At 40.6% G+C, this 14,871-nt stretch overlaps 1 protein-coding gene across 1 annotated transcript in view; it reads right to left on the bottom strand.

The window, feature by feature from the left end:
* The window catches only part of LOC139663083 (dedicator of cytokinesis protein 3-like), a gene marked incomplete at its 5' end in the record, with an annotated part of 72,051 nt that extends 57,927 nt beyond the window's left edge, over positions 1–14,124 (bottom strand). The window contains 6 exons of the mRNA XM_071541617.1: positions 3,949–4,073; positions 8,207–8,332; positions 10,537–10,625; positions 12,331–12,478; positions 12,916–12,976; positions 14,043–14,124. Of these exons, the coding sequence (XP_071397718.1) occupies positions 3,949–4,073; positions 8,207–8,332; positions 10,537–10,625; positions 12,331–12,478; positions 12,916–12,976; positions 14,043–14,124 (631 nt within the window). The remainder of the gene's footprint in view (positions 1–3,948; positions 4,074–8,206; positions 8,333–10,536; positions 10,626–12,330; positions 12,479–12,915; positions 12,977–14,042) is intronic.
* Positions 14,125–14,871: the final 747 nt, after the last annotated feature.

The following is a 14,871-nucleotide window of genomic DNA, read 5'->3' as shown; positions in this document are numbered from 1 at the left end:
GTTACACACATTATTTCCATAGCCAGAGCCATCGCGAGATCGGAGGAATGGAGTGACTCCTGTTAACCGTACAGACACAGTCTAGTCATTTTACTTCAGTCTGCTCCAGTATGTACCATACATATGCGCAGTCACTCTCATTCATAAATTCGGTTGTCACTACCAAATTCTGATAGTGTGTACGTTTAGTGACATTCAGTTATAAAAGTAGCCGGCCAGACAGAGGTGAGTAGACGGCTAAATAGCCGGCAGCCGGTGCTTGGGGAACCCCCTGGGTGCCTCTCTGATTTGCTTTCCCCCGCTGTCTGCCGTTTTCCCCTTGAGTGAGTTATTCGTCTTCTTCACCGCAAGTTAGTTAACTTCAGTTCACTTTACCCTCATTCATTTGATAAGCGCCACCACGAGGAGTCATTAAGTAGTGACTCTGGTAATTCAAAATGGTAACAGGCTTAATGTGGGGGAATCCGTTCAGAGCGCCTGCATGTTTTAATAAAAATATCGATATTTGGCGCCAGTGTATCGATAACGTATCGCAAGAGGAAGTATGACGATATATTCCAGTATCGATATTTTGTCCCACCCCTACTGAAGAGTAGTTTGCTCATAATTCCCGTGACCAAACAAATGTGGTCTGCTCTGTGTTTTTCATCTAATCTTCTTCTTTCTTTAATCTGTGCAAATTAGGGCACACGCTGCAGCGGTGGCAATAAGTTTCTTCCATTTACATTTTGTACTTGTGCGCGGTGCTCATGTAATTCCGGTGTGCCTCACTGCGATTGGCTGCGAGCAGTGCAATACCAGACTTGGAATTGTGAGAAAATGTTGTCAGGGAATCGTGTAGATAGTCCAATCATCCCCTGTGATGTCTAGTCATCAAATCTAGGACAGAAAGTGCAGCAAGATTCAGAAACTGCAGTCTTTACATTTGACATACTCGCCAACTGTTAGTTTATGTGTACCAAACATAAATAATGCTCTCCCCAACACCAGCTCTTCATCTCCCAAGTTCTAGTTAGACAAATAAAGCCCAGGATAATGACATCATCTGCTTAGCAACCACATCAGCATTTTGGCATAGTGTCTTAAAAGTGATACTGGAAATTGCCTTGCATATACATGGAATTATCTTAGAAAAATATGGGATTTGATTGGAACAAAAGCTTCAGAAATCTGTCACTTTAGTATCACAGAGTAAATAATGTACATATTTGTAAATAACAAATGATCTACATGAAGTTATTTTTGTAATATTTGTAATATTTGTCCCTTCATCTATAATGCAGTTGTGCATTGCGATCAAAAGTGTTTGATTGAAAATGACAAATTAGGAAGCCATTAGAAGATGGTTCATTCTCCATGTTACGTTTTTGCACTGGACACTTGTGTATATCAGATTAGGGATGGGCATTTTAAGCAATTTCAATATTCGAGTACTCGCATTAAATTATTATAGAGTACTCGAGTACTCGCAAAAAAAAAAACCTAACGTAAGAATATGGTCCGAAATTAACACTTTCCACTCTCGTAGCTGTTGTATTCTGCCTGTAAGTTACAGGCAGAATGGCGACCAGGCTGTAACATTAGATCCTGTAACGATGCTTGTGCAGCAGATCTATCATTTTTGCTAGCAGTGCCGTCCAAAAAATTTAAACTTTTAATATAGAACAGGGTCAGTTTACGTTTATATTTATTATATACATATGGGGGTTTTTTACAAAGCAAAAAAAAAATGTGAGTACTCTATCCGTTGAACCGTTGAACGAATACTGACGTCCAAATCGAGTACTCATGCCCATTCCTGTATCAGATTAATATATTTATTTGTTTTTATGTTATTTGTTTGGAAGTTCCAGGTTTTCTTTGTTGTTGTTTTTTTGTCTCGCCTTATTTTGTTTGTAAACCTATTCTGTATGGGACTGTAACTTTTGAAGTAATGTGTTGTCTGAATGTATTATAATTGTTTGTTAAAACATGTTGTACATGTTTTCTGTGTCGGACCCCAGGAAGACTAGCTGATGTCATGGCGTGAGCTAATGGGGATCCTAATAAACAAACAAACTGGTACCCAATTCCTTGGAAAAACAAACACCAGCAGGCAACAAAATCATATCATCCATTTCACTCATCACTGGTGTCTATCATGATATTGGTATTACTGGTCAAGTTTTCATGCTCATGATGATCATGCTGGGAGTAGGATGTGTGTCGAATATGCGGTTTATTTTTATAAAACTGAACTTTATTGTCAAAGGAACAATAAACAAATGAGATCTTTACATTATTAGTCTCTGTCTGTGATCATGTGTACATGCCTAAATACCCTCCAGTTTGCCTGAAGTTGTGGGAAACAAAAGAACAGCAAAACTAAACGTGTTCCTGTTGAGAAACACAGAGAGCACTGGCATAGATTTTTTGTATTACCGATTGTGTTTGCCGTCTTCTTCCATGCCTGTTGTGGCTTTACAGATGCTGGTTACTTCAGCCTCAGGCTAAATGTCATTTCAAGGTAGACAGCTCATCAAGATGAATGACAGGTGTTGGGGGGGAGGAGGGCGGGACGAACAGTACACTTCCTGTCTCAAGGTGAAATGTGACGTACTGTACAAGTTCATTTTGTTTATTTATATAGCACTTTATCACAAGCATGTCTCAAAGGACTTTACGGAGAATGAGCCTAACTAGATCCAACTGATCAACAACCAACCATAGAACAGAATGATACAGGACAAACATCAGGAAAAGCACAAGATACACAAAAGCAGACACAACAGCCTACCGATTCTACGTAACCTAACCACCAGCCTTAGAGCCTCGAAGCAATTGGGATTTTCAAAAACCAGTGTGGTCCAGCTGAGTGTTGCATTTAGGCCGACTTCTAGCCGCATGGCACGACCATGACGTGTTTTTGCTGTCATTTCATTATTTACTGACATTGTTTCCTACATTCAAAACAGATATCCTATGAAAGTATTTGTACTGAATATTGATGCGTGACTACTCAAGCCAGAATGTCTGGTAAATGGTTGAAGCCATTGCAGTTTCCTTGATGTGTTTATGTATGATTAGGATGTCTCATAGTAGCCTATGTGGGCATTTTTATGTTGTGCACAGTGCAGTTATATCTTTAGTCCACTACTTTAACGGCAGGTTTGTAAAAACCCATAGGTTTGGATAAAATTATGTAGCCTATGCAATAATCAAATATTGTTATAGGTCCCCAGTAGTCGGAGCTCTAAGGTCATATAGTCGGTCATTTAGTAATGTTTATGCTGTTAGGTCTACTGTACTGAGCACCACCGTGCCTCCAATGCGCTTGTTGTCTTGATATGTTCCGGAACCTTTTCGCTCCAGACCGACTCGCAGGAACACCGACCCCTTGGTGTTCAGGGACCTCATCATTTTAAAATTAAGCACTGGTTATCTGTTACTTCTGTATAGGAGATTGGAAGATTGCATTTTTTTCTCTCTTCATTCACTGCCATTGTATGGAGGAACAGTCCGAAAATCACACTAATAACATAAACAAACGCAAACAAAGCAGATTCTGACAAAAAAAACTACTACTGTCGTTCACTTGTGGTGAATCACTTTGTTTATGTTATTAAACCTTTCAGCTTGAACAAGTAACACAGAAATCAGCATACGTTTCCTCCGACCAGATTTCGGTGTTACACTTGTTCAAACTGAAAGTTTAATAAACAAAAGGAAAGCAATTTATGTGTTTATGTGCCAGAAGTGTGATTTTCAAACCTGTTCCTCCATGCAATGGCAGTGAATGGAGCAACCGGAGCAACAGATAACAGAGAATTGCTGATTTTGGGGTTATATCATGTCCGGGAAGCTACACAACCCAAGGTACTACCGAAGTTCAACATCACTTGTAGGTGTGTGTTGTAAGAGTGAAGGTGTGTATGGCCTGAGGAGCGTACGGCAGGAGCGCCTCCCTACCTTGAGGATCTCTCCGTCGGCGTAGAGCACGAAGACGGTGACTTCAATGTTCTTCTGCACGCTCTTCCCTCCTCTCTCAAAATCCCCTCGCTCCAGCGTCAGGTACAGGTCGTTACGGATGTCACCTGGACACACACACACACACACACACACACACAAATCCGTTATAATTTGTTTCACATATTACCTGAGGACTGAAATATGCAGAAATTGTCTTGGATATCAGCTTGACAAACAAACATACCCAGGTTATAGTGGATTGTCAACTGGTGGTGTGTGTGTGTGTGTGTGTGTGTGTGTGTGTGTGTGTTCATGTCACAAAATGCCAGCAATGCCCGCTTTCTCCTTCACACACACACATCCTCTTACACAACTTATTACACTTCACACAGACATGCACACCCACAGGCACGTTCACACATACAGATGGAAGCACACCGTTTCTCACACATACACACACTCACACATACACACACACTTAAAACTGTGTCCTACCTCTGTGTCACACAAGACTAATGACCGGTGTTAGTATGTGGTGATTCATTTATCATTTCAGCGCATGTCCTTATGGAGGAGATGTCAACCTTAATGTACCGAGATGGGAGGTAAACACTCACTCCATCACTGTCCGAGGAGATAAGGTGTGTGTGTGTGTGTGTGTGTGTGTGTGTGTGCAGACATGCATGTTTAAAATATGTTAGAGAGGTGTGAAAGACATACTGGATATTGTATGTGTATAGTGCAGCCTTGTGTGTGTGTGTGTGTGTGTGTGTGTGTGTGTGTGTGTGTCTCTTTCTGAAGACAGATTGAGAGTAATTGTTATTTCCTTTGGTTATAAACAAAAACGATAAGGTAAGATTCTCGCTAAGAGTGAAATTCTCCAGCACTAATTATACAGTATCTTCATTAGTGGTATGGCTATGACCAGTGTCTGAAATTAACTTTTTGCCTCACCTGCCAAGGGCCGGTTAACTGAAAAAAAATTACCTGCCAGGAATAATTTTTACCAGCCAAAATAATTAACATACATTTTTCATAGAAATATACCCTACCCGTTTCACCTTACATGTTATCAGAAAAGCCTATAGTTAGCAAAGAGGGTGATGTAGAGAAATAATGTAGAGAAATTAAGATAAATTACATCATTATGTTCCTACTAGGGTTCGACCGACAGCGACACCGCTATTTTTGAAGCTGCCGAGAGACGATATTTGGTGCTAGTATTCAATGTTTGACCATTTTCATTTTTTTATTTTATTAGATAAGGTTGAGGCCCCAGGCACGCTGGTGTCATGACATTTTCCACACATGTTGACCACAAACGTAACCACAGGTTCCTCTCACAGCCAAAGAGCCGGTTTGACCACAAAAGAAAATAGCTCAGGTCCAAGCGGCATGAGAACGAGCCCTAAACTTCACTCAAATCTCTAATGCTGATGTTTGACCATTTTCATGCCAACAAATTAAAGGTATTCAGTGTTTAACCAAGAATTTTACTCTTGTCACAGTGGAAAAGCCTCTGAAACAGCATTAGAACCATCTTGGGACACTAAAACTCTCCACTGAAGAGTTTGCAGCTTTTTAAGGCAGGCAGACCCACCACACCTCTTCAATAGTAGAAGAAACTCTGGGATACATTACTGACTTTAAATGATGAATTATTCATATTTATATGCTGCTCTCTGCTGCAATGGCAGCCATGAGGATGAGGATCAACATTGTTGTATCTAATGTAAGTGTAAGTGTGTTTGTAAAAGGTAAGGGTACGAGAGTGATAAGTGTATGTATAACTGTAAGTGAACGCAAGAGCAGCCGCGCTGTGTGTTCATGAATCATAAAAGAAAAGAAAGGAGAAAAGAAAGATGAAAGAAACGAAGAGAAACTGAGAGTTTTGGTGGTGAGAGAACACCCTGTATGTGGTAAGACTATGTGAAACCATGTGACTATGTGACTATATGAGAGCTACGCATAGACGCAATGTTGAAATTACTTCTTGTGCTCAGATAATTATCTTGTAGGCTAGTCTACAGGACTTCTCTGGTGCATATTTTTGGTATTTACAGATGTTTATTCATTGTAATAATGTATTTACTGCTTGGTCTAAAATAGGTCTATACATAGCCGTAATGATCCTGGGCTATATGAGAGCTAAAGCATAGACACAACGTTGAAATCACGTCTTTTGCTCAGTGGGGTATATTTACGCCATAATTTAGTGCAAATCTTAACTACAGCTGATTGATTTGCAACAAATAATGGTTTATAGGTCTTTCTATTCACAGTGTGATTGTTTGGCTGTTTTTGTTTTGGAACTCTAAAGAACAGGTCCCCATTGACTTCAGTTGTTTTGGAGAAGGCTGCTACCAAGTTGTGCTGCAACCTCCCTGTGTGTTATATGGACTAACAAATTTCACCTGTGTTTCATTTGGCATGAGGGTGAGTAGATGATGACAGAATTTTCATTTTTGGGTGAACTATTCCTTTAAATAAAGTTGGCAGTCCAACTACCTTTAGTATTTGTATTATGTTATTATTAGACAGAAGGAAAGTAGCAAGAGAGACAGAATGGGGGTGCAAGAGTATTTCCAGTGCATCTAGCAATCAGCTAACTCAATCAGTAGTCAGACAGTCAGTGGATGAAGATCTGTCCAGTTTGCCTGCTCCTCACATCCCTCCCCTCTTGCATACAACACTTAAGTATCCTTCAAGGAAAAATCCCATGACCACCATCCCTTTGTCCTTTGTCTAAATCTGCACAAGAAACACAAACTACTTCATCTCCATACCAGCTACTGTTTTCCCAAGCGGCCGTTGAAAAGTGCTGTTAGCTGAAAACAGTTGTGTTCATTGGACAGAGGCACTAAACTGAGCGATGCTTTGCATGTAAATCCGGCCTGTAGTGTTCAGTATGATATATGCCCTCCATTCCCCAGGCACTGCAGCATCTACACACACACACACACACACACACACACACACACACACACACACACACACACACACACACAGGTTTGCTGCTAGTCTGTCTTCCTGGCATATGAAATGCTTCAGAATGACCTAATCAGTTTTTAGCCAATCGGAGGAGTGGACATTAATCTGACCAGGAAATTGAACCGAGACAGTTCAATATCATTGGCTGTTAATCAATCCCAAAGGGGAAAACAAATTTTCTCTCAAAGATAAACAGAATGGATCCATTGACCTTTTAGCCACAGTGCTGGTTTCATTTCGAAAACTTCCGGATTTATGTATCTATCACTATGAGAGCAAATAAAAAGTAAGAAAGAGCCAACACAATGAAGCGTTTTGTTCATGTATCCACTCTTTGAAGAAAGTGATGTCTACTCTTACAAAATGATTGAAAGCACAAAGTCAAAGCTATGGTACTTTGGTACTAAAGGTGAGTAGGTAACTCAAGTTCTTGGTTGACCAAATGATAAGACTTTAACTGACTGGATCCCTTTTATTTTAAGACATGGACATAGAGCATTCTGGAAATGAACTCTTCCTGTGTGTGCATGTTTGCCTATATCCACAGGTGTGCATGCATGTTCTTGCCGATGCATAATGTTCATGTATGTATCTGTACAATAATAAGACTTTGATTTTGAAAGGTGATATCCAGCAACTGAAAAATTTGCCATCTACTCTGACAAAATGGTTGCAGGCTAGAAAATACATCTCACTAGGGAATATTGTTGAAATTATTGGTCATCTTAGCAAATGTGCTTTTCAACGTAACATTTTAGGTTAGATAATCAGATTTAATTTTTGTTAATATTGAGCAGCAGGTAATATTTTTGTTTTGGTGGTAGCCTATGAAAATGTGGGTTTGAAAATGTGGGTGGGAAAATGAATAATGAATGCTCTCCCTTCCCATTGACTGCCACTTGGGGTGCCCTTGAGCAAGGCACTGAACCCCCAGTCAGACTGAGATCTGGATAAATAAATAAGTGCCATTTTGAAATGAAACCCTTCACATACAGTATTGTGCAAAAGTCTTAGGCACATGTAAAAGAAAAAAAGTAAAGCGAAGATGCTTTCAAAAATAATTAAATGAAAAGTTTCTAAATATCAAAAAATGTACTATAAAGAGCAGTCTACTGACACACTAATGTAGAAAAAAAAAAAGATTAAACATCTAAGACACAATTTATATAAAAACTCTTGGGTGCCTAAGACTTTTGCACAGTACTGTATATGAGTACAGTGTGTGTGTGTGTGTCTGTGTGTGTGTGTGTGTGTGTGTGACACTCACCTGGCATGATGACGTCGGGGAAGCCCAGCTTGCGTGTGATGGCCACCCCTCTGCTAAAGATGAGAGGGTTCTCCCTGCGGACTTGCTCCATGTCGCCCCTCAGCAACTGCAGAGAGATGATCAGACCTGGAGCGATGGAGAGAGAGAGAAAGGTAGAAACAGATGGAGAGAGGGAGGGAGGGGAGAGAAACAGAGACAAGGAGGTACAGAGGGTCGGGGATAGTGGAAATGAAGAGAGAGGAGGGAGAGAGAGAGAGAGAAAAGAATGTTTTCTTTTGCCTTATAGTGCATAGAAGAGCAGGCCTAGGAGCTTTCTATGGAACATAAGTGAAACACACACATCACTCAAGTGTTATAACTTCGCCAAATTCTGCACTTTCAAAACCCCTGATAGTGGCTTACAAAGCTGGTCAGGGAGACGCTTGTGATGTTGGTGAATTTAAGTGTAGGCCTACTGTAGCGTTGCACTCATTGTACACTCTTCTGATTAAAACCATATGCTACATGTGTGAAATGTAAATATTGTCTGAAATGTAAATATTAAATGTTGGGACCACAGGAGTTCACTGACTTTAACGTGCAGGGGTCACATGGCATGAGAGATCAGCTTAGTAAGACCAGTGAAGTTGATTTTCCCACTGATGAGAGGTGGTGAGATGTGTGTGTGTCAGAGTGTGTGTGTGTATGTGTGTGTCTAAGTAAGCGTATATGTGTGTGTGCCTCCCCACTGACCCTCCTTCGATCTGAAATGCAGTAAAGAACATGAACACTTCCACTACGAGCTACTGTTGCTGCAATGTGTTTTTGTGCTACGTAATCCACTGTTTGTCTCGCACTCTGTAAGCAACACAGAGCAAACACAAACACGCGGTACAGACACACCTAAAGCAAGCAATCAGTTTAAAGGAATGTAGCGAGTGACTTTGTGTTAACAAGAAGAAAACACTCACTGCAAAATGCGTTAACTACTAATTTTGTTGTGTTTACATAATGTCAGTTTATTAGCTTGCTAACCATATATTTGGTCAGTTAACCATCACTGTCTTGTTAACATATTTAATTTGCACACTAGCTAACATTAAAAGCTACTGTTAGCAGTGGCTGGCTATATGCAATTTGGGACTTTCGCTGAGTTCAAGAGTTCAAGCTCACGATAGTACGCTAACTCCCGACATTTTTTCACTGTACCCTAGCTTGCTGCCTTTGTAGGAGATGGAACATTCCAACTAGGGCGGCTAGGCTAAAAGGATTTTTGTAAAATTAAGCCAAGCAACATGTGTTGATGCTTACTACTACGAAGCTATATGCTTTTTAGACTGCTTATATTAAGTAACCTCCTATACACTGAGAGGGTAAAGTCATAGGGTTGACAGAAATGACGTCAACTTGGGCTTTTGAGTTTAGATAATGTGTTGAGGTAATTTATTTCAAATACTGACCCCCCCCCCCCCCATTAAAATGCAGTAAAGAACATGAACACTGTTACTACACTATGTTTTTGTTCTACGTGATTCACTGTTTGTCTTGAGCTCTGACAGACGTAAGCAACACTTAATGGTAAATATGGGAAAGACAGAGAGCAAACACAAACACATGATACAGACACACCTACAGAAAGCAATCAGTTTAAAGGAATGTACTATGTGACATTGTGTTAACAGGAAGAAAACACACACTGCAACATGCTTCCTGGTCAGCTTGTTAGCTTGCTAACCGTAGTATCTGGTCAGCTAAACATCACTGTATTGTTAACACATTTAATTTGCACACTAGCTAATATTAAAAGCTAGCATTAGCAGTGGCTAGTAGTTCTATGTTAATTAACATTAACATCAGTTGCTTATTAGCCTGCTTGCTAGATAGCTAATTAACTGAGTTTTTTTGTACTTTAAGTACGACTTGAATGGTTGCACTGAGATCGGTAAGACAAGTCAAATCTGTTGCACTAGGTGAGATCAGTAAATTAATTTAATTCAAATAGTAATTGAACTAATGTTTCCTCTCTACCAGTGTCCTCAGTATGCCAGAATACATCATGCCAACAGTACTACAGTGCATCGCTATGTGCAAAACTCTGTTATATATATTTGTATTATCTGTTTGCCCCTCCACTACCCATTCCCAAATCTTGTATTGTATTTTGTTATTGTGTTGTTTTGTATTGTATTTATGTGTTGATGAAATGTCACTCTGAAATAAAAAAAAAAATAACTACACATCTGCACACACACACATGCTGTACACTAATGTTTTGATTTGACAGCATGACAGGCTAACAAATAACACAAACACACACACACACACACACACACACTCTCTTGCTGCCCTACCATAGTTGGTGCTGGGAGCGGTATATTTGGTACTGGACTTGCGGATGATGTTGTCATGGATCTGGTACCATTCGTTCTCATTGTTACACCTGGAGAAGAGCAAAAAAACAGGACAGAGACAACAGTTAAGAGACAAGATACGGGATATACGTATATGGCATTACATTTGGGGCAGCAGGGGGTTTAAGTCCCTGCTGAAGTGTCCTGGAGCAAGACACCGACTCCCTAGGGGTGCTGTTCTGTAGCTGACACTGACCTCTGACCTCAATGTGGAGTGGGGCAAGAAAACAAGGGAACTTCCCTATGGGGATCAATAAAGTATCACATCTCTTTTATTCTATTAGTATTTTCATCAAACGAGGTCAGTTTATGTAGGTTTTCAAGGTGTTTAAGGTACGCTTGAATAGTCATTACAGTTTCTTTTTCAAGACTTTCTTTCTCTCATAGCATCATACTCATAAGATCCTATGTGTCAAACCCCACCCATCTGGTACTCCCAGTAGGTTGAAACAAACACTAAGGATTACTTGCAAACACCATGACTCAGGTCTGATTTAGAGGGAAGCATTTTTTGTGATCGATATCTGATATAAAAAGGCAGTATGAAATATGGGTGAGACTGGGCTAAAATTTGACTTGGTTTTCTTTTACTGTAATTCCACACCAGTAGATTTTATGGAAATATTAAGTGGAAAAACTCCCCACCTAGATCAACCCCCTTATTTTATTTGAACAAATTACATAGGACTGAGTACAGCTAAAGGTTGGTTCATGATTCATGCAGAAACGCACACACAGAGTGCGTGAGGTCCAAATGACCAGAACTACCAGCCAGAGCTACTGTTCGATTTGTTATTTCTTCTTGTTGAGGGACGTGGAAAGCTGAATTTTCTGACAGCGGCAGTCAGTTTTCAGGAGTTTTCAGGCGTCGTCATGAGAAGTGTGAGAAGCCTTCACACCAAGGTACACACACATCTAGCCACGCATGAACCATGAACCATGAACCATGAACCAGCCATAAGAGTTCAGCTAAGGTTACTGTAAGGCATCAGCCTACACACACACACACACACACACACACACACACACACAGTCAGAGTTACATCATGGTGTGATTGTGAGCACTACAGGGCTCCTGCAGGCAAGTCTTCAGAAGTTTCAGCCGAGGGGGATTCATGCCTCATGTCTGCCGACACCATAGACTGTGTGTGTGTGTGTGTGTGTGTGTGTGTGTGTGTGTGTGTGTGTAAGAGTGCATGTCTTACAGTATGTGTATGGCGGGGATTGTGTGGTGTGTCTGTGTATGGGGTGTGTACGAAACAGAGAGCGTCTGAGTGTGTGTCTGTGTATGTTTTTTATGTGCACAGGGGCGACACTGAACTAGCTGGCTGTCTGTAGCTTACTGCAATTCAATTCAATTCAATTCAGCGAGCTTTATTATGATGTCTTTACTATTATTCTATGATGTGGAAAATAGTACAAAAAAAAAAGAAAAATGTGGTGTCTCCAAACTTTTGACTGGTAGTGTAAGTAAGTAAGATTACTGCTTTCAAAAAAATACTCAAAAAAGTACAATTACATAAAAAAAACCCGACTCAATTCCAGTAACAGGAGTAATTGTAGTTAGAGTTTTAGTTACTTCCACCTTTGGAAGTAACTCATTAGAAACCGCAAACCTTTGAGTCATGATGGCACATGACTGAAAACCACTGCCCTAGCCTAATGGCGGAAATCCAGCATCACGGTGTGTCTATTTATGTGTGTGTGTGTGTGTGTGTGTGTGTTGCCACTCACGTATAGACTTTGAGGACAAAGTCTTTCTCCTCCTTGAGCTCTGAGATGGTCTGCAGCACGTCGCTCATGGCCAGGACAGCGCAGCCGTACGGCCGGCGGTACTGAACGTGTGGCGGACCCTTCTTACTGTCATTCAGCAGCATGCGACCTGCAGAGGAACAAACAGAGAAAAAAACTGCTGTAAAGTCTGCCATACTGGACACATGGAGGATGCTTTTTGCGATCATTCAGCAGCAGACAGACACACATTCCAGCAGTTTCTGCCTCACTGAATTCTGAGTGTGTAATAAATAAATACAAATACATAAAGAGGAGATGATTTAAAAAGCTGAAACCGTAATGGGATATTTTTGGCAGAAAGCAGTAAGGTAGGGCATGTTGCTCAGACTGCATGATGGGGGATGAGGAGGATGAATCACTTTATTTTATTCTATCCTATTCTATTCTATGAAGAGAGGATAACGATGAGAAAAACAAGCTTCATCTCTTCTCTGCTATTCTATTATAAATGCCTCCACAGTTTGTGTGATCTAATATTATAGATTGCATACTGTATGTTATGTGTCTTAGTAACTACAGTCTTACCAGTTCTGATGACCTGGGAGACGATGTAGAGATCTCTCTTCATGTCCTTGTTGCTCAGGTCCTGCAGAGTCAAACAGAAAGAAAATCTAAATCAAATGACTGGAAATTACCATATTTGTTTGGTGAAATGACTAAATGTGGCGAGGACAGCCAGTGAAACCGCAGAGGACCAACCTCTGAGGTGTTATTCTGTTTTACAGTCATAACTTGTTATAATTGGTGACGTTGTCGACATGTTTCATGCTTTGCCAGTGTTTACTGATGTTAAACCGTGCCACTAAAGCTCTGAAATTGAATTGAAAAGAAGCCCTGGGTTACGGAAAAATACCAGTTCAAACACATTATTGATGTTATTTCTGCTCTGTTAAATGAAAGAAAGATCAGTGAAACAGAAGAGACGGAAAAATAGGAAGAGATAGTCAAACATCAGAATTCACATTGAAACCTTAGCCTGTTTTTTAAAAAAAAAAATCTGCCCCCAGCACCGAAACAGCAAAGTCACACTAACTGATGTTATCAAGGGTGTCATGTCATGTACGGCCATTTTTTTTTTTAAATCAAGAAAAGACACACTTTTACTTTCAGAATGACTGAAAAACTTGACTCTTTATGTTTCCTGTATTGTTATCTCTTCTCTTAACCTTGTGAAGCGCTTTGTAAAAGTGTCTTGTGTTTAAGACCTAGGTGGTGTTCCCCATGACTGCTGAAGCACTTGCACTACATCCCATTTGGTGGAGCTTTTATCCAAAGAGCCTCACAGTGTAATAACCTAAGTGAATCGTATTTTTAGCAGGCCTGGTCTTTGTTGGAATCGCACCTCTAACCCTGACAGTGTTAGTGCCTTGCTCTGCCTATTGAGCTACACTGAACCACATTACTGCAACAAAAGCCATATTATATCACTTGGCCTGGTTCTACAAGGGAGCAATAGGGGGCATTACATCCTCACTTTTATATTCCCTCTCTCAGCCTTCCATCCTCCTCCAATGCACTGTCTCTGTTCCTTGCCTTGTTTTTAACTGCATTAACCACATGCATTCTGAGCATGTGTTTTTCATGTGTGTGTGTGTATATGCATTGTTATGTGTGTGTGTGTGTGTGTGTGTGTGTGTGTGTGTGTGTCTTACCGTGAAGAGGGCACACAGCCTGTCCACCTTCTCTGGGTTCTTTGGGCCTCCGTTCTTGTTCAGTCTCACCATGAACTTCTCACTAAAAAAAAACACCAACAGAGCAAAACAAAATATAACAATTCACCGTCAGACTTGGAGTTGTCAGTTGTGTTGTACGTTATATTTCCTCAGTGCGCCTCCTCAGTCATTTACATTCACATTTTAGGCATTTGGGCTGGCCGGGTGGCCTAGTGGTGAGACAGACCGTCCCGTCCGTCATGGTCAGGAAACTACGCGACCCGAGGTACTACCAAAGTTCAACATCACTTTAACTGAAAAACTGCATGGTTTTTCAATACTGACCTGCTTCACATTCGTACAGTTATACAAAGTCACACCAGCAAGCTGCCCAGTGCAACCACAGTGTCCTGCTGTGGGCCACTGAGCAGCTCCACTGCAGCAGTTTGGGGTAAAGTGCCTTGCTCAAGAGTTTGGAAGGGAGGGGAGAGTGTTTCAGTTTCAGATTTAGACTGGTCAGGTATTAGAAACTGTCAACCCTCCAGTTTCAAGCCTGCTTCTTGCAATTAGAATTATTGTGTACTTTCCCATAGGTTAACATTGCATACACTGGAATAAAGCCATTTTAAAATAAGTTTGATTTTGTGCATAACACTGACATATTTACTTGTGGCTGAAATCTCAAGGCATACTGGGAATTCCTTCGTTCCATATATACACTACCAGTCAAAAGTGTGGTCACACTGATTGAATGTACTATGTTTTTCATTCTCTTAAAACCATTTTGATCTAAAGGCTTCTGCTTAAATGCTTGAAATGTGTTTCTTAG

Source organism: Centroberyx affinis, unplaced genomic scaffold (assembly GCF_046629955.1).
Source record: "Centroberyx affinis isolate AG114_WGS23_722 - 3 ecotype Tasmania unplaced genomic scaffold, CSIRO-AGI_Caff_v1 ptg003913l_1, whole genome shotgun sequence".
NCBI lineage: Eukaryota > Metazoa > Chordata > Actinopteri > Beryciformes > Berycidae > Centroberyx > Centroberyx affinis.
The sequence above is the reverse complement of the archived record's forward strand: the minus strand, read 5'-3'. Positions and strand labels throughout refer to the sequence as shown.